The 18,672-nt window shown below is 37.3% G+C and overlaps 1 protein-coding gene across 5 annotated transcripts in view; it reads right to left on the bottom strand.

Moving 5' to 3' along the window:
* ZNF366 (zinc finger protein 366) overlaps nt 1-18,672 on the bottom strand; it is a 313,644-nt gene that overhangs the window by 262,595 nt on the left and 32,377 nt on the right. For all 5 annotated transcript variants that reach the window (XM_037026116.2, XM_037026119.2, XM_037026117.2 and 2 more), the window contains one exon: nt 6,762-6,816. In XM_037026116.2, coding sequence (XP_036882011.2) covers nt 6,762-6,816 — 55 coding nt within the window. The remainder of the gene's footprint in view (nt 1-6,761; nt 6,817-18,672) is intronic.

Raw genomic sequence — 18,672 nt, 5'->3', positions numbered from 1 at the left:
TGGGGGGTGGGCATGGGGAGGGATGTGCAACACAGAGAAGACAAGTAGTGATTCTACAGCATCTCACTACGCTGATGGACAGTGACTGTAATGGGGTTTTGGGGCGTACTTGGTGATGGGAGGAGTCTAGTAAACATAATGTTCCTCAGGTAATTACAGATTAATGATACCAAAAAAAATGAATATATACTCATAAAATGCATCCTGATATTCTTACTAGTATTGCTACCATTTTGTAGATGAGGAAACTGAGTCATCACATGACTGAATTTTGGGACTCAAAGACAAGTCTTTAGTCATCAAGTCCATGTCCTTTCCATTACATCATGCTGATGGTCCCATTCTTCCCAATTTTGTGTTATTATCAAATGTAATAAGCAAACTCTACCTTCTGGCATGGCATCAATAAAAGTATTGGCTGAGCCTACAGTGTCCTACCTAACATGTCTCTATAGGTTGACATAAAGCTATTAGTGGACATTCCTTTACAGTATGGTACAGCCACGCATCTCCTTAGCTACTTTTATCCCCAAGATAGTAATAATGAAAGAAAAAAATACAAAAATACTAATATTTATCATTTTTGAGCACTTGGTTACTGTCTTAGAGTCTTCACATACATTATTTCAATTAGCTCTCATAATAGCCCTGTACAGCAATACTAGTATTTTTCTCATTTTACAGATGAGAAAACTAAGACTCAGAGACACTAATTTGGCAAAAATTGCACAGCTAGCAAATGTATACTTAGTTCTGGATCCAGATTTTCTTCCATTGATCCAAATTCCTTATACTTGCAAAATACATTAGAGTCAACAAAACATGTTTATTTTTACATGTGCATTAGTTCTTTTAATCTTTATCAAAACTTATTTTATAATAAGAAAGTTGAGGCTTAAGTGGTTTAGATATCTTTTCCAAATTCTCATAGCTAGTAAGTGGCAAAGCCGGGAATTAAAGCTTGGTTGGAGTTCTCTCTATTCACTGCTTTTCACTGGAGAATATTAAAGACTTGGTTGAAATCAAGACTACCTGTGTTCAACTTAGTGTTTGCTAATCTATCATCATAGAAATACTATCTAAAAATTAATTTCCACAAATTCTATTAAATAAAAAATCATTTAAAACAATTGTTCCCACAAGTTCCTACCCTCTCAAATAATGAGAAACCTTTATGTTCATTAATGTAACTGTAATTTTATGCTGGGGTCTCATGAGGATTTCGGAGAAGAGAGGATGAGAGGAGAGGAAAATATAAGACCCTTACAGATACACTGAAAATAGGAGTATAGCAATAAGGGTTCTCAAAACAGCTGACATCTTAATAGGAAGCCTAAAAGATAATTGAAGGAGGGAAGATAGGACTAGGAAGCTAGAGATGAACAGAAACAAAACACCAAACAATGGAAGTACTTTAATACACTGATAAAAATACAGTTTTCTTGAAAAGTTTCCATTATTTCCTTAAAATATTTATTAGGATTTAGTTTAGCAGCATATAACAGAAAAATCCAATATGACTGTGGAAATAAGATGAAAATTTGTATATCTTTCATATAATGGCCATAAATTGGCAGTTCCAGGCTATTAAGATGTCTCCGCAGTGTCAGAGACTCAGCATCTTCCTTTGTTGTTGCTTTGCCATTTAAGGCTTCCATTCACAAAGTCACTTCATGGCTCAAGCTAGCTGCTGGAGCTCCAACCATTATATTCACATTTCAGGCAACAGGAAGAAGGAAAACAAAAAGAAACATCTCCTTCCCATCTTTTAATGAGATTTTCCAGAAATAGTTCACAATACTACCATTCAATATATCATTGAGCAGAATTCCATCATATAATCACACTCACACCTAGTTAAAAGGGAGACTAAGTCCTTTGGCTGAATATATTTTCCCCTATCTAATTTCAGCTTTATATTACTGAGGAAGAGAGAGAATGGATGTTGTGGTGTGCAACCAGCAGGTTCTGCCACAAATGGGTAAAGAATTAGTAATAATAATAATGGAATTCATTCAATCTACCTGCCTCCTCAAAGACACCCACATCAGGATATCCCAATGCCATAAATAAATCGGCACCATAGTACAATTTTCTATTCACAAAATTTTTAAAGTGAAATCAACTGAGATACTTTTGTAGCAAGAATAACGGAATAGATTGAATATGAAGCCAAAAATGAGAAAATTTGAGTTCTGTGTTACAGTAAAATCACAATATTCCTCTAATCTGGCAGTTGGCTTTGTCCTTAGGCTGTGGTGGCTGGAAGCATTTGATATGACCCTCTTCTACATTTAACATCATCTATTCTCACACTATTACACTGCAGATCGTTTACACTGAACTTGAAACAGTCCTCTTTTCTACTTGACTGTACTTATATTTCAAGCAAACACAGTTCAAATTTCAAGGGAAAATATAAAAAATGATATTTAACTTCTACATATTAAAAATACTGCACAGAAACTGAATGTTCACTTCTTTCTAAACTTGTATAGAAATAAGCAGTTGAAGTGAAGGAAATTTTGAAAAAATTAAGGTATATGACACATTCCTATGCAAAAGCAACTATTCTTCAAAACAGCAGCAGACTCACAAATTCCAAGAAGGGACTAGTAGTTACCAAAGGGGAGGGGTGGGGGAGGGTGGGTAGGGATGGAGGGAGAAGGGGATTGAGGGGTGTTACGATTAGTACACTTGGTGTGGGGGGGATCATGGGGAAGACAGTGTAGCACAGAGAAGACAAGTAGTGACTCTGTGGCATCTTACTACATTGACGAACAGTTACTGCAATGGGGTATGGGGGGGATGCGATAATATGGGTGAATGTAGTAACTACATTGTTTTTCATGTGAAACCTTCATAAGAGTGTATATCAATAATACCTTAATAAAAAAATTTTATAAAAAAAAGCAACTGTTCTTTTAGATGTGTCTTTATTTCCAATAATAATAATAATAATAATAATAATAATAATAGCAGCTAACACTTATTGAGTTATTATTATGTGCCAGGAACAGAGCTAAGCACATTATCTTATTCGTTTATAAACTGTAAGAAGAGCTTCAGTGTCTTTTCTTAAAATTTTGCTCATTAGGCTGTCATCCACTCACCCTTTCTATAAGTGTTTGTCAAACATTTATTATGATTCATTATGTACCTAGCCCTATGCTAAAATATAGGGATACAGAGATTCTAAATAAAAAAGATACTATCCTAAGGAAACACTCGGGGTTTTTTTAAGTGAGCAAAGACAGAAATAAAATGAGTACATTCTAATTCCTGTGTGCATGGGTTCTGGGGCAGACCACCAGGGTTCCAGGGCTAACTCCATGAATGCCTAGTGGTGGGGCTTCAGGCAAATTACATAGCTTCTCCAAGTATAAGTTTCCTCATCTGAAAAATGGGGATTCCAAATTACTGAATGAGATAAGTCATTTAAGCACTTAACTCACTGTTGGGCACAATGTAAGCACTCAATAAATGTAAGTTATTATTATTTAGTTGTGTAAATAATAGCAGCCAGGTGCTAAAGGAACACTAAGAAAGACTGAACCCAGACAACAGGCTGAGAAGGCTTTAAGAAGATACCCAAATTGAATGTTGAAGGCTGTACGACTCAGATATTTTCCCAAGTTCTCCAGCTTTTAGAGTTAAACCTCTCTTTCATGCCCATATAACCCTGACCCACATACTGTAAAAACAGAAAGTTACATCTTTCACTGGGTTCTCTCTCAAGGATAGCAGTGAAAAATTGAGGAATAATGACATGTTCCACAAATCCTCTGTTTCCCCCAGCCAGATTCTGGCCCCGGATTATTGCTCTACTTTGTGTGCAGTATCTCTGCTCACACCTAAACAGCTGTCCCAGTCTGTTTATGCTTTCCCAGTTTCACTTTGGCCTTAGGCATGGACATAGATGTCTCCACTGATGCCCTAAGGCCCATCTAAAAAGAAGCTGTCCCTGTAAGTAAGTTTTCAATGAAAGATTAGGGAAAACAGAAAAATACCAAGAACATAACCCACAATTATGACTAAAGATGGTTACTCTGGGCATCACAGCCCATACACAAGCTGACTACCTAGCTCCCACAGGTCTTTTCCTGATGTGGGTAGGAGCCAGCTGCTCCCCAACCACAGGAAGCTTCAACACTTCCATATCTTCGAAGCTAAATTCAAGTCCCTCTTTGACACCAAGGAAGAAGAAAAGCCTTTTCTCCCCAGTTTAAGGCCCTTCTCCTTCCAACCTCAGGATGGTAGGTACATAAGCACTCACTTGCTTCAGGTTGGTGCTGCTCTCATCTCAAAGATACACCTGGGACAATCATATGAGTTCTCTAACATTGCCCCAAATCAAGGTGATTACATCTTAACTCTGGTAGGCTTAGTCCATCTAGTGCTGCTTTAAGCTGTACTACATCCATGTAAGAGACTTCCCTTGGCCTTGAGATGAAAGAAAGTCCAGGCTTTCCTGACCTTACTGCCATAATTCTCCATCTTGTACTGCCACTGCTTGGACAAAAAAGAAACCTAACTTCATTGACACAATCATTTTCAGAATCAGAACAGTCTAAATCCAGATTTAGGGAAATCCTTTTTATAAACTTGCTAATATACACTACATTTACATTATTAAATAGAACATTCAATATCTTACTCTGAAGGTTTTGCATTTGGGGTTATTGCATTACTTTCTGGGCTTCCCTGAGAAAAATGGGTAGGTATTGGCTCTTACAAATACATTACTAAAAGGATTTATTCAAGTGATCCATCCTCAAACAAAGGGAAGTCATCCCATTTGGGGTTATTACATTACTTTCTGGGCTTCCCTGAGAAAAATGGGTAGGTATTGGCCCTTACAAATACATAACTAAAAGGATTTATTCAAGTGATCCATCCTCAAACAAAGGGAAGTCATCCCAAAGACAAATGTTTACCTGTCAAGTGTCTCATTTCCTCAGAGTTCTGCTCTCAACCAAATTATATGTTAGGTATACTTTTCTTTTCCATAAGTATATGCTTCAGTTGTTTAGAATGGAAATAGCCCAGAGTATTTTAAAAGCAATAAAGAACTGTCTTGTTAAAAGGCATTGCATTCTACTCCTGTTGAACACAGTAACACCCCTTGGCCAGAAACTCCTTCAGGGATGTTAGATACATGAGCTAAAACCCCTACCTGGAAACCAAGGAGAACCACTGTTTTGGATAGTCAAGAACCATTTGGCATTCAAATGTGTACCCCAAAAGATTTTTATTAATATTACTCAAGCAATAATTTAAGAGTTCAGTGATCCTTACATGCCTGGTATCATAGTACCTGGAGTACAATTCCAACTGTCTTCACTCGTCTATGCCCTAACATCTCTCCTCTGCTATAGATGGGCTAATTTGGGCAAGTTTAGATTTTTCCACCAATATGTCAAGCTTTCCTCTCTGTAATAGGCAGTTTGAAAAAAAATTGTTACTATTTAACTGAAATTCTAAAAATAATATTTCACCAGCTATTTCAGTGAGTTGTTAGAAAAATCAGCTGAGATAATAGGGTAATGAAGAGAACAATTTCTAGGAAACTGTAGACCATGCATAAATCATTGTCATTATTGCCTTGTTAAGGTGGGAAGAGGGTAGATACACTTTAATTATACAAATGGCATTTAATATATATATAGTCTGGGAGAGCTGGAAGGAAGAGGAACTAACTCATATATTGAAACCAACTTTGTTATCATTTATTCTTTCTTAAGCAACTTTCCTCACAGCCAACCTATGATTTAGATAGTTCTATTTTACTACAAAAGAAACTGAGGAAAGCAGAGGTAAACAACCTGTCCTATGGCCACACTACAATTAAGAGCCAAAGTGGCACTTAACCTCCAAAGAGAGGGCTCAGAAAGCAAAAAACTAGCAAGAATGGGATTGTCCAACCTGCATCTCATTTTTGCATGGTCTAGCCTTACTGGGGTTCCCTATTAAGTGAAGAATGTGATGGCTTTCCTTCTCCAGCCCTGCCAGTTCAGCCTCAGCTCCTGAAATCACCTGAGTAGGCTGGATCTAGGCTAGTCAACACTGAGAGGGAGGGCTGGCATATGGATGTGGTGAGCCATTGCAAGTCTGGCTGAGGGACTCGCTCAGCGCTGAGCATCCATACTGAGTTTTAGCTTTCCCCTGCTTACACTGTGCTTTCCAAGTTGTAATACTGCAATTCTGCTGCACTTACCTACCTGTTTCCCTGCTGGCTTAGAGGCATTGTCCTGAGTTTCAGCCCACTAATTTCCAGCAGGTGGTTGAATCTGTCCCTTGGATTCCAAGACAAGCAGATGTGCCACCTTGAACCCTTATCAGATTTTGAATATTGCCACCAACTGGAAATGCCTGTTATGCTGCTCATCCATCAGACAATCTCTTTGGGCAAGGACTCCTAACTATGTCAGTTCTGAATAACTTGCTTTGGCCTTTTGGATGTTACACCCTGAGTCCAGCTAACTCCTTTTGGTCCAGACCAACACTGCCCTTCCTTTATCCCCTCCCCAGGCTTATGAAGTCTCAATGTGTCTCATGGCCAAGACCATCTGAGTTAGGGCAGCGTGAAGCTTTGCCTCACCTTGAAGGCCCTATAAGAGTTCACCACACACTATAAGTGCCCAAGCTAAAAACAGGCCACCTGCTACCCAAGAGTATCACATTTATCAACACATAGCTTGATGGGAGAGACATAGATTAAGTTTGAGAAGGGGAAAGTATGAGGAGTTTTTTCCACTTACCAACTCTGTGATCTTTAACCAATGTCTTAGCTTCACTGTGCCTCACTTTCCTCATCTGTAAAATGGGGGTAGGGATACCCATGTCACAAGGTTTTTGTAAAAATTATCTGAGATGTTTGTCAAGAATCAGGAACAGAACATGGTATATGGTAGGCACTTAATGAATGCCATATATCATCCATTCTAAAATGCACACTTATTTCACACTTTAACATCTTTGAAATTTGGGAATTAATCTATTATTGTGTCACCACTTAATTGACATTTTTCCCCTTTCTTAATGGTACATTAAAATAGCAGCTCACCTTATAGCCAATGGCATCTTGGGTCCAATGAAATGCAGTACAGACGATCCCTGACTTGCAATGGTTCAACTTACAATTTTTTGACTTAAAATTTTTCCACTCACTAGTGGTACAAAGGTGATAGGCATTCAGTAGAAATCATATTTCAAATTTTTAATTTTGCTCTTTTCCCTGGGAAGCAGTGTGTAGTAGGATACTCTCTCTCTCTCTGCTGCAGTGGCAGTGAGCTACAGCTCTCTGGCAGCCACATGATCACAAGGGTAAACAATTGATACATTTAGAACCATTCTGTACCCATACAATAACTCTCTTTTCACTCTCAATACAGTATCAATAAATTGCATGTGATACTCAACACTTTATTATAAAATAGGCTTTGTGTTAGATGACTTTAGCCAACTGCAAGCTAATGTAAGTGTTCTGAGCACATTAGGGGTAAGCTAAGCTAAACTATGATATTCATAAGCTTGGTATATTAAATGCAGTTTTGACTTCGGATATTTTCAATTTATGATGGATTTGTTAGGATATAACCCCATCATAAGCCGAGGAAGATATATAATTTCTTTCTCTTACCACAGTATCCAGGAACATTTTATTTGCTCCCAAACCTGACAAGTCACATAGCAAAAATAAAAGCAGCCCTATAATAGATAACACCTTATAACTATTTAGAAAAATTGAGAACAATTTTTCCGATTTCACCCAACAATTCCACTTTCAGGGCTGTGAAAAGAGCAACTGAGATTTTTGTGAAACGACAGGATCTTTAAAGAGATCTTTTTTGCCTTTTTCACAAACAGGTCTTAATTTTTAAAAAAATTAATTGCCAGCTCTAGATAATGCAACTGTAAGAGAGAAAATATGTTCTCTGTGTCTAAAAATGTTTCCCTAAGACCAGACTGGTTGATTCTGTCAAATCATCAAACATTTCTAAACAGGTTGAATTGTTTGGGTCCACATTTTGACTTTAAAACTAATTCATATGAGCAAATGAGTCCCACAAACATACCTACATTCTCACTGGTCACCTGTCCCTTTCTTTCTGGGATGCCCTTTCTCCCTGCCTTGCCATTTGTTGAATTCTTCCCCAAAAGCCATCTAATAAAATAAGAAGCCACAGAACTTCAGAGCTGGACTGGAACATTCTCTGATACCCCCAATTCAAAACAAACTTTTCCTCTGCTGGGTTTCTATGACCTTCAGCCTTATTTCCCTTCTAGTACTTATTTGCCACAGTTGTATGTCTAGGAAATCTTTTTTCACCTCTCTTTATTGACTTTGAAAGTCCTAAAGGCAGGACCATGTCTTTTGCACATCTATATCCCCACAGCACCTTATAAAATATCTTAGCTGAAATGCATTAAACCCAAATGTATTTACATGCAAGTGCTTTTCACCAAATACAATGGATCTTTGTCAGTACTGTTATTCTATGAAGAACATACATGAAGAAAATATATGAAGAAAACCCATGTAATTACAAATAAATATGTATCCTGACTAAGAAATTGGACCTTCCCTAAAACTTGGTTGGTCTTGCCCCCATCAACATTCCAAGAAAATAGTAGACCCTCCATAAAAATTGAATGAAGGAATCTTTACCTCTTATTATCATCCTATTTTTTCCTAATATTCTCCCAGAATATTTTCCAAAAGCATTTTCCTTTGTTTATTCAAGCAAGAAACAGGAGAATTTCTTGAATCTCCAGGTCATAACCACTGCTGCTATGACCATCAGAAGCCCAACACCTACATCCAGCCCTCGCTTTACCTTCTTACTCCTAGATTCTACAGCTTCAGTTTGTAACAACTGTTTACATAATTTGCTAATGACCCTGGCCAGTTACACATATCTTTAAAAACACTATAATAACTAGAAAAAATAATGGAATAATAATCAACAAGTAAAAGTTTTTAAGATTATCTGTGGGAGAGGGAGAGAATACAGTGGAGGCAGGGGCAAAAATTATACTACTCCAAATAGATTTTATTTTGTATATTAGAATTTGAGGTCATGTAAATATTTTATGTAATTGTAAAACAACACTAAATTTTAAAATTCCTAAAAACAGAAACAAAATTTTTTAATGAGTTAAAAACCTACCTTAAGTGACTTTACAACACAATACTTTATACAATCATAGTAGGTTAGGCCCCAAAGACATAAAAGACCTATACAAATAATAATACAATTGTTTTCAGGTAACACATTGTTGACATATTGTTGATACTGTTATTTTGTTGGGTATATTTTGTGGGACAAGGCAAGTTATGTTGTTGTCCTTGGGAACTAATCAATTTCAGCATGGGAAGGAGATACAGGTGATGTAAGATTGGTAAAGTTAAAAAAAAAAACACCGTAATCCTGACTTTATTAGAAGTATCAGTATGAATTCACCATGTATTTTATCTCTAAAAAAAAACAAACTGTTTTTCCCTAGTTCTGTCCACCGAAAAAGTCTAGAAACCTTATTGCAGTTCTAAAATACCATTTTCACTAAAAAACACAGGCCTCCTCAGAGAAACAGCTGATTCCAGATCTGGTGCAGAAAATGTATACCAGTTGAAGCTGGCATGTCATATCATACCACAGGCAAGGAAGCTACTAAAGAGTAACATGATCTTATCCAAAGGACTCACAAACCAACATGAAGATACTCCCACTGGCCAAAGATGAGATAATTTGAGCAATAAGGATGGAAATGTATCAAATAAGTTTAAATCCGCAAATTCATAATGATATTTTTTTTAAATTCCTCATTGGTCATATTTGGAGAATGCTGGAGAAATAATTCATTATTTTGAAAACTTGTAAATACAAGTTACCAAAGGGAAAGGGACTGGGGAAGATGGGTGGGAAGGGAGGGATATCGGGGAAAAAGGGGTATTACAATTAGCATAAGTCTTAGCCTTTTTATGAATATCATACCTCAGACTACATTAATTATCTTTTATACAGAGAAGTTTCTCTTTTTAAGTAGTCCAGCTAATAAGAATGGTACAACTGACACGTACCCATTTTGTAAACCCTCATGAAATAATGAATCTGAGAAAACATTATTAATGGCAGCTGCCATTGCAAACAAAGGGACACTATTGCATCCGGATGGAAGAACCCATGAGCAACTATAACGGAGCCACATGCCAGCTAATCAGACATAATTCTCTCTAACCTGTATATTTAAATACCAAGTTACATAAATACAACAATAAGCAGAACATGTTAAACGAAACTGTAGGGATGCAAGCAGCAAAATCCAGACCACAGATAATTCTACAGGACAAAAAGACCCAGTTTCTTCAACAAATAAATTGCAAAGAAAAAAAGGAGAACTAGGTGATTATTCTTTAAAGGAGCCTTAAGAGGCATACCAACTAATAGCAGTGTGAGGACATTGTTTTAAATGTCCCTTTAAAAAATTTGAGGGAGAGAAATGTAAATAATTACTATTTTAAAATGTCAACAATTGCTCTTAAATTTTTAAGTGAAATAATCATACCTCATCTCCTTTTTTTGTATTATTAATATACAATTACATGAGCAACATTATGGTTATTAGACTCTCCCTATTATCAAGTCCTCACCACATACCCCATTACAGTCACTGTCCATCAGCATAGTAAGATGCTATAGAATCATTACTTGTCTTCTCTGTGTTATACTGCCTTCCCCATGTCCCCCCTACCCCACCCCACTACATTATGTATGCTAATTGTAATACCCCTTTTTCCCCGATATCCCTCCCTTCCCACCCATCTTCCCCAGTCCCTTTCCCTTTGGTAACTGTTAGTCCATTCTTGGGTTCTGTGAGTCTGCTGCTGTTTTGTTCCTTCAGTTTTTTCTTTGTTCTTTTGCTCCACAGATGAGTGAAATCATTTGATACTTATCTTTCTCCTCCTGTCTTATTTCACTGAGCATAATACCCTCTAGCTTCATCCATGTTGTTGCAAATGATAGGATCTGTTTTCTCCTCATGGCTAAATAATATTCCATTGTGTATATGTACCACATCTTCTTTATCCATTCATTTACTGATGGACACTTAGGTTGCTTCCATTTCTTGGCTATTGTAAATAGTGCTGCGATAAACATAGGGGTGTGTATGTCTTTTTCAAACTGGGCTCCTGCGTTCTTATAGTAAATTCCTAGAAGTGGAATTCCTGGGTCAAATGGTATTTCTATTTTGAGTTTTTTGAGGAAACTCCATACTGCTTTCCACAATGGTTGAACTAATTTACACTCCCACCAGCAGTGTAGGAGGGTTCCCCTTTCTCCACAACCTCACCAACATTTGTTGTTGTTTGTCTTTTGGATGGTGGCCATCCTAACTGGTGTGAGGTGATATCTCATTGTGGTTTTAATTTGCATTTTTCTGATGATTAGTGATGTGGAGCATCTTTTCATGCACCTGTTGGCCCTCTGAAGTTCTTCTTTGGAGAAGTGTCCATTTAGCTCCTCTGCCCATTTTTTAATTGGATTATTTGCTTTTTGTTTGTTGAGGTGCATGAGCTCTTTGTGTAATTTGGATGTCAACTCCTTATCAGATATGTAATTTATGAATATATTCTCCCATATTGCAGGATGTCTTTTGTTCTACAGATGGTGTCCTTTGCTGTACAGAAGCTTTTCAGCTTGATATAGTCCCACTTGTTCATTTTTGCTTATGTTTCCCTTGCCCAGGGAAATATGTTCATGAAGAAGTTGCTCATGTTTATGTCCAAGAGATTTTTTCCTATGTTTTTTTCTAAGAGTTTTATGGTTTCATGACTTACATTCAGGTCTTTGATCCATTTTGAGTTTTTTTGTGTGTATGGTGTTAGACAATAATCCAGTATCATTCTCTTACATGTAGCCATTCAGTTTTACCAACAACAGCTGTTTAAGAGGCTGTCATTTCCCCATTGTATATCCATGGCTCCTTTATGGTATATTAATTGACCATATATGCTTGCATTTACATCAGGGCTCTCTAGTCTGTTCCATTGGTCTATGGGTCTGTTCTTGTGCCAGTACCAAATTGTCTTGATTACTGTGGCTTTGTAGTTGAGCTTGAAGTCAGGGAGCATAATTCCCCCCACTTTATTCTTCCTTCTCAGGACTGCTTTGGCTATTCAGAGTCTTTTGTGGTTCCATATGGATTTTAGAACCATTTGCTCTTGTTCATTGAAGAATGCTGTTGGTATTTTGATAGGGATTGCATTGAATCTGTAGATTGCTTTAGGCAGGGTGGCCATTTTGACAATTTTAAATCTTCCCATCCATGAACATGGGATGTGTTTCCATTTATTGGTTTTTTCTTTAATTTCTCTCATGAGTGTCTTGTAGTTTTCAGAGTATAGGTCTTTCATTTCCTTGGTTAGGTTTATTCCTAGGCATTTTATTCTTTTTGATGCAATTGTGAATGGAATTGTTTTCCTGATTTCTCTTCCTGCTAGTTCATCATTAGTGTATAGGAATGCAACATATTTCTGTGTATTAATTTTGTATCCTGCAACATTGCTGAATTCAGATATTAGTTCTAGTAGTTTTGGAGTGGATTCTTTAGGGTGTTCTATGTACAATATCATGTCATCTGCAAACAGGGACAGTTTAACTTCTTCTTTACCAATCGGGATGCCTTTTATTTTTTTTGTGTTGTCTGATTGCTGTGGTGAGCACAATATCATGTCATCTGTAGCTTGGAGATGTATCATGTCATCTGTCACATGGAGATGATCGTGTGGTTTTTGCCCTTCTTTTTGTTGATGTGGTGGGTGATGTTGATGGATTTTCGAATGTTGCACCATGCTTGCTTCCCTGGAGTGAATCCCACTTGATCATGATGGATGATCTTTTTGATGTATTTTTGAATTCAGTTTGCTAATATTTTGTTGAGTATTTTTGCCATCTATATTCATCAGGGATATTGGTCTATAATTTTCTTTTTTTATGATGTCTTTGCCTGGTATTGGTATTAGAGTGATATTGGCCTCGTAGAATGAGTTTGGAAGTATTTCCTCCTTCTCTACTTTTTTGAAAAACTTTAAGGAGGATGGGTATTAAGTCTTCACTAAATGTTTGACAAAATTCAACAATGAAGACATCTGGTCAAGGGGTTTTGTTCTTAGGTAGTTTTTTGACTACCAATTCAATTTCTTTGCTGGTAATTGGTCTATTCAGATTTTCTGTTTCTTTCTGGGTCAGCCTTGGAAAGTTGTATTTTTCTAGAAAGTTGTCCATTTCTTCTAGGTTATCCAGCTTGTTAGCATGTTATTTTTCATAGTATTCTCTCATAATTCTTTTTATTTCTCTGGTGTCCGTAGTGATTTTTCCTTTCTCATTTCTAATTCTGTTTATGTGTGTAGACTCTCTTTTTTTCTTGATAAGTCTGGCTAGGGGTTTATCTATTTTGTTTATTTTCTCGAAGAACCAGCTCCTGCTTTCATTGATTCTTTCTATTGTTTTATTCTTCTCAATTTTATTTATTTATGCTCTAATCTTTATTACAACCCTCCTTCTATTGACTTTGGGCCTCATTTGTTCTTCTTTTCTAGTTTCATTAATTGTGAGTTTAGACTGTTCATTTGGGATTGTTCTTCTTTCCTGAGGTATGCCTGTATTGCAGTATATTTCCCTTTTAGCACAGCCTTCACTGCAACCCACAGATTTTGCAGTGTTGAATTATTGTCATTTGTCTCCATATATTGCTTGATCTCTGGTGTTTTTTTTTTGGTCATTGATCCATTGATTATTTAGGAGCATGTTATTAAGCCCTCATGTGTTTGTGGGCTTTTTCATTTTCTTTGTGTAATTTATTTCTAGTTTTATACCTTTGTGATCTGAGAAGCTGGTTGCTACAATTTCAATCTTTTTGAATTTACTGAGATTCTTTTCGTGGCCTAGTATATGATCTATTCTTGAAAATGTTCCATGTGCACTTGAGAAGAATGTATATCCTGTTGCTTTTGGATGGAGCACTCTGTAGATGTCTGTTAAGTCCATCTGTTCTAATACATTGTTCAGTGCCTCTGTCACTTATTTTCTGTCTGGTTGATCTATCCTTTGGAGTGAGTGGTGTGTTGAAGTCTCCTAAAATGAATGCATTGCATTCTATTTCCCACTTTAATCCTGTTAGTATTTGTTTCACATATGTAGGTGATCCTGCATTGGGTGCATAGATATTTATAACAGTTATATCCTCTTGTTGATCTGACCCCTTTATCATTATGTAATGTCCTTCTTTGTCTCTTTTGACATTCTTTGTTTTGAAGTCTATTTTGTCTGGTAAAAGTACTACAACTCCTGCTTTTTTTCTCCCTATTAGTTACATCAAATATCTTTTTCTATCCCTTTACTTTCAGCCTGTATATGTCTTTGGGTTCAAAGTGAGTCTCTTCTAGGCAGCATATAGATGGGTCTTGTTTTTTATTCATTCAGTGCCTCTACATCTTTTGATTGGTGCATTCAGACCATTTACATTTAGGGTGATTATTGATAGGTATGTATTTATTGCCATTGCAGGCTTTAGATTCATGGTTACCAAAGGTTCAAGTGTAATTCCCTTACTATCTAACAGTCTGATTTAACTCACTTCATATGCTATTACAAACACAATCTTTTTTTTCCCCCTCCTTTTCTTCCTCCTCCATTTTTGGTATGTTATGCATCATATTCTGTACTCTTTGTCTATCCCTTGGGTGACATCTATTTAGCCTTAGGAATACTTCCATCTATGGGAGTCCCTCCAAAATGCACTGTAGAGGTGGTTTGTGGGAGATAAATTCTCTCAGCTTTTACTTATCTGAAAATTGTTTAATCCCTCCTTCAAATTTAAATGATAACCTTGCCAGGTAGAGTATTCTTGGTTCAAGGCCCTTCTGCTTCGTTGCATTAAATATATCGGGCTTCTCCCTTCTAGCTTGTAAGGTTTCTGTTGAGAAATCTGATGATAGCCTGATGGGTTTTCCTTTGTATGTGATCTTTTTTCTCTCTATAGCTGCTTTTAAAAGTCTGTCTTTATCCTTGATCTTTGCCATTTTAATTATTATATGTCTTGATGTTGTCTTCTTTGGGTCCCTTGTGTTGGGAGATCTGTGCACCTCCATGGCCTGAGAGACTATCTCCTTCCCCAGATTGGGGAAGTTTTCAGCAATTCCCTCCTCAATGACACTTTCTATCCCTTTTTCTCTCTCTTCTTCTTCTGGTACTCCTATAATGTGAGTATTATTCTGTTTGGATTGGTCACACAGTTCTCTCAATATTCTTTCATTCTTAGAGATTCTTTTTTCTCTAGTGCCTCAGCTTCTTTGTATTCCTCCACTCTAATTTCTATTCCATTTACCGTCCCTTCTACTACATCTAATCTGCTTTTAAATTCCTCCATTGTATGTTTCATTTCAGATATGGCATTTCTTAATGATTGAATCTCCATCTTAAATCATTCCTGAGTTCTCGAACATTTTTCTGTACTTCCATAAGCATGTTTATAATTTTTATTTTGAACTCTCTTTCAGGAAGATTGGTGAGTTCAGTTTCATTTGGCCTTTTTTCTGGGGTTTGTGAGATTTTGGTCTGAACCATGTTCTTTTGATGTTTCATATTTCTGTGTGTTGACCACTAGTGCCCAGAAGCTCCAGTCTCTGGAGCTGCTCAGCCCCTAGAGTGAGGTTGCAGGTTGTAGGGGAGCAGAGCTGGTGCCTGGGGGTAGGGAAGATCTGTTTCCTGATTCCTGTCTGCCATGTCTGTCTCCAGTACCAGAGCCAGTGGACCGAGCACACAGGTGTAATCCTCTGTGCTTTGTGTCTCTAGTTGTTGTAGGCAGGGCCTCACTCTGACTGGCCTGATGCCAGCACAGTGACTGCAGGTTAGCGGCCAGTGCCATCAGGCCAGGAGGTAAGCTCAGCAGGCTGCATATCACAGTGGGGGGCCTCAGAGCTGAGTAGCCAGCCAGGGGGATGGAGTGCCTGAAGAAGCTCCTCAAAGTTCCCAACATGCAGGGCAGAGCATGCCCTGACAACCTTGTCCAGCTTTCTCTTCTTCCACACAGCAAGCTCCGTGTGAACCCTGCCCCTTCAGCAGCCCTCTCACTGCTAGGAAGCCTCTCAGACCACCTGCCTTTCCCTTGTACCAGAGCAGCCAGGTGTGGATCCCATCCTCCACAAATGGCCAGAATCTCTCTCTCAAGCACTCCACCTGTCCCAGATCCCCATCCTCCAGAGCACCACACAATGTAGATTTCTGCTCACAAAGCAGATCTCCAGGGCTAGGTGTTCAGCAGTCCCAAGCTTCCACCCCCCTCCCCACTCTGTTTCTCTTCATCCTGCCAGTGAGCTGGGGTGGCAGAAAGGCCTGGGTCCCACCAGATCAAGGTTTTCATATGTTACCCTGTTTGGTGAGGTCTACTCAGCTCATAACATCTGTATGCAGTCTGGTTCAGTCTTCTTTCCTGTTGCAGTTTTAGGGTTAGTTGTATTAACTATATTTTCGCACTACCTGTGGTTTTGGGAGGAGTTCTCTGTCTCACCTCTCATGTCACCATCTTGAATCCCCATTTCTACATCTGTTTTATTTCCATACCTCATCTCTTAAAGGTACATATTGAAATATTTACAGAGAAGATGATATGATGTCTGGGATGTGCTTTAAAATAATATAAAACTGAGGAAAGTGAATGGGGGTATAGACAAAACTCAGTTATGAAATTATTAAAGCTGGGTAATGAGTACATAAGGAGTACATAAGGAGGGGCTCATCATACTATACTCTCTACTTTTGTATATGTTTGAAAACTTCCATACAAAGTTCTTGAAAGAACATTTTAAAAGGTTTTTCAAATATATCACTATAAAAAGTACTACAACATATTCCACACCTACAGTGTATAAATTATGTAGACTCTCTAAGAAGTACTAGAGATGGCATGCATGCATATAAGTCAACTCCCATTTCTTCAAGGTAGTGAGATATTTTAAAGATAAAGGACAACATAGCCTAGTGAGGTTAACACAAATTCACTCATCTCTACTTTTTTATCCCAAGATGCACCTTGGATAGATTTAGCTCCAAACACACCAATCTTTGTACATTATCACTTCTGGAAGATTCTCAGTCACCAATACTAATTATGCTGTTGGACCATCTTGGAAACAATCATGTCCATTTCCATGGGTCACTGGGCACTGCTAAGGTTTTTCATTGGCATCTGTGGCCCTCTGTCTGGGCCCCTTGATTTTAGACTTAGTGATGCTAGCAAGTCTCAGCTACCAAGTTCCCTCACATATGAGGCTGCAAATATTTCTTATGTAAGTTTATAAAGAAGATAAACATCGCTAGCTCCTCTTCAGTACTTCGTTCAACTTTTCAAATCCTTAGGCACACAGAAGTATTATATTTACCTGACCAAGGTGACCAGACCAGAGCCTAGGCCCAAGATGGCGATAGCAATGCGAAAGCACCTGCAACAGTGGGCAGAGGCTGCAGCCGCGAGGGAGGAACAGGCTTCTGCATGGGCAACTTGAGGAGGCTGGCTTGCCCATCGGTCCCTGTAGTCTGACTGTGGCACATGCACAAACATTAACTCTGGCCAGTGGTGGGGACAGGAACTGCCAGAACACAGGCAGTAAACTTTGTCAGTAAATTAGTACAAAATAAAAGTTTACATAAGGATATGCAAGAAAGCATGTCAGTCATTATAATCCTTTAAAGAGTTTAAAAATCTCAGGTTTTAAAAACTGTGTCAACATTGCAAAACACATATCCACAGGCTTAGAAACAGAAAATAAATTTAAAGATCATGGCATTTGGTAGAAAAGTACTACTTTTATCTAAAGCTTCAGATGAACCAATAAAGGAAGAAATTTATTTTTAAATAATTTTTTTCCTTGTAGTTGAAGATGCATTGATAGAATGCATAAGCCAGCGTTTTGAATTATATAAATCAGGAAGTCACATTTGGTTTCTTGAACAACTTCCACAAGTTTAGGAAATGTCAGAGGAAATATTTAAATGCCATTGTATAAATTTACATTTAAAATTCACTTTTAACTTACACAAAATAGAATGAAGTATTTTTAGAAAAAACTTCCCATGAGAATCATCAGCACTTCACATACCAGAATTTTTACTTCCAAATAATTTCTCAGAAATTTATCCCAAATGTCACAGCCTATGAAATACTGTTAACAGTTCCAGTAACAATTGCATCAGCTGGAAGATTCTTGTTAAAATTTAAAATTATCAAAATTGTTTGCAATCTTTTATTTTCTAAGAGCAACTGATATCTCTCAATTGTATCGATTGAAAATAACATTGCTAAAAGTACATACCTTAATGATCTATTAAATTAATTTGCAGAAAAGGAAGCCACAAAATTATGATTAATCAAGATATCATTAATAAAATATTGTCATTTATATATTATATATATAATATGTATTATATAAAATTATGACACCAAAAATGTTTTGTACTTTGTAAGTTATATTATTATTCATATGTCACTATGGTCTCTATTATATTTCATAAATAACAAAATATTTTTAAGGAAAAAACTTTATTCATAACACTTATGATGGCACATTTTTCCTCATTGTAAATAAGGGCCCTGCATTTTCACTTTGGGCTG

The sequence above is a fragment of the Manis javanica genome, chromosome 1 (assembly GCF_040802235.1).
Source record: "Manis javanica isolate MJ-LG chromosome 1, MJ_LKY, whole genome shotgun sequence".
NCBI lineage: Eukaryota > Metazoa > Chordata > Mammalia > Pholidota > Manidae > Manis > Manis javanica.
This window is presented reverse-complemented; position numbering and strand designations above follow the sequence as displayed.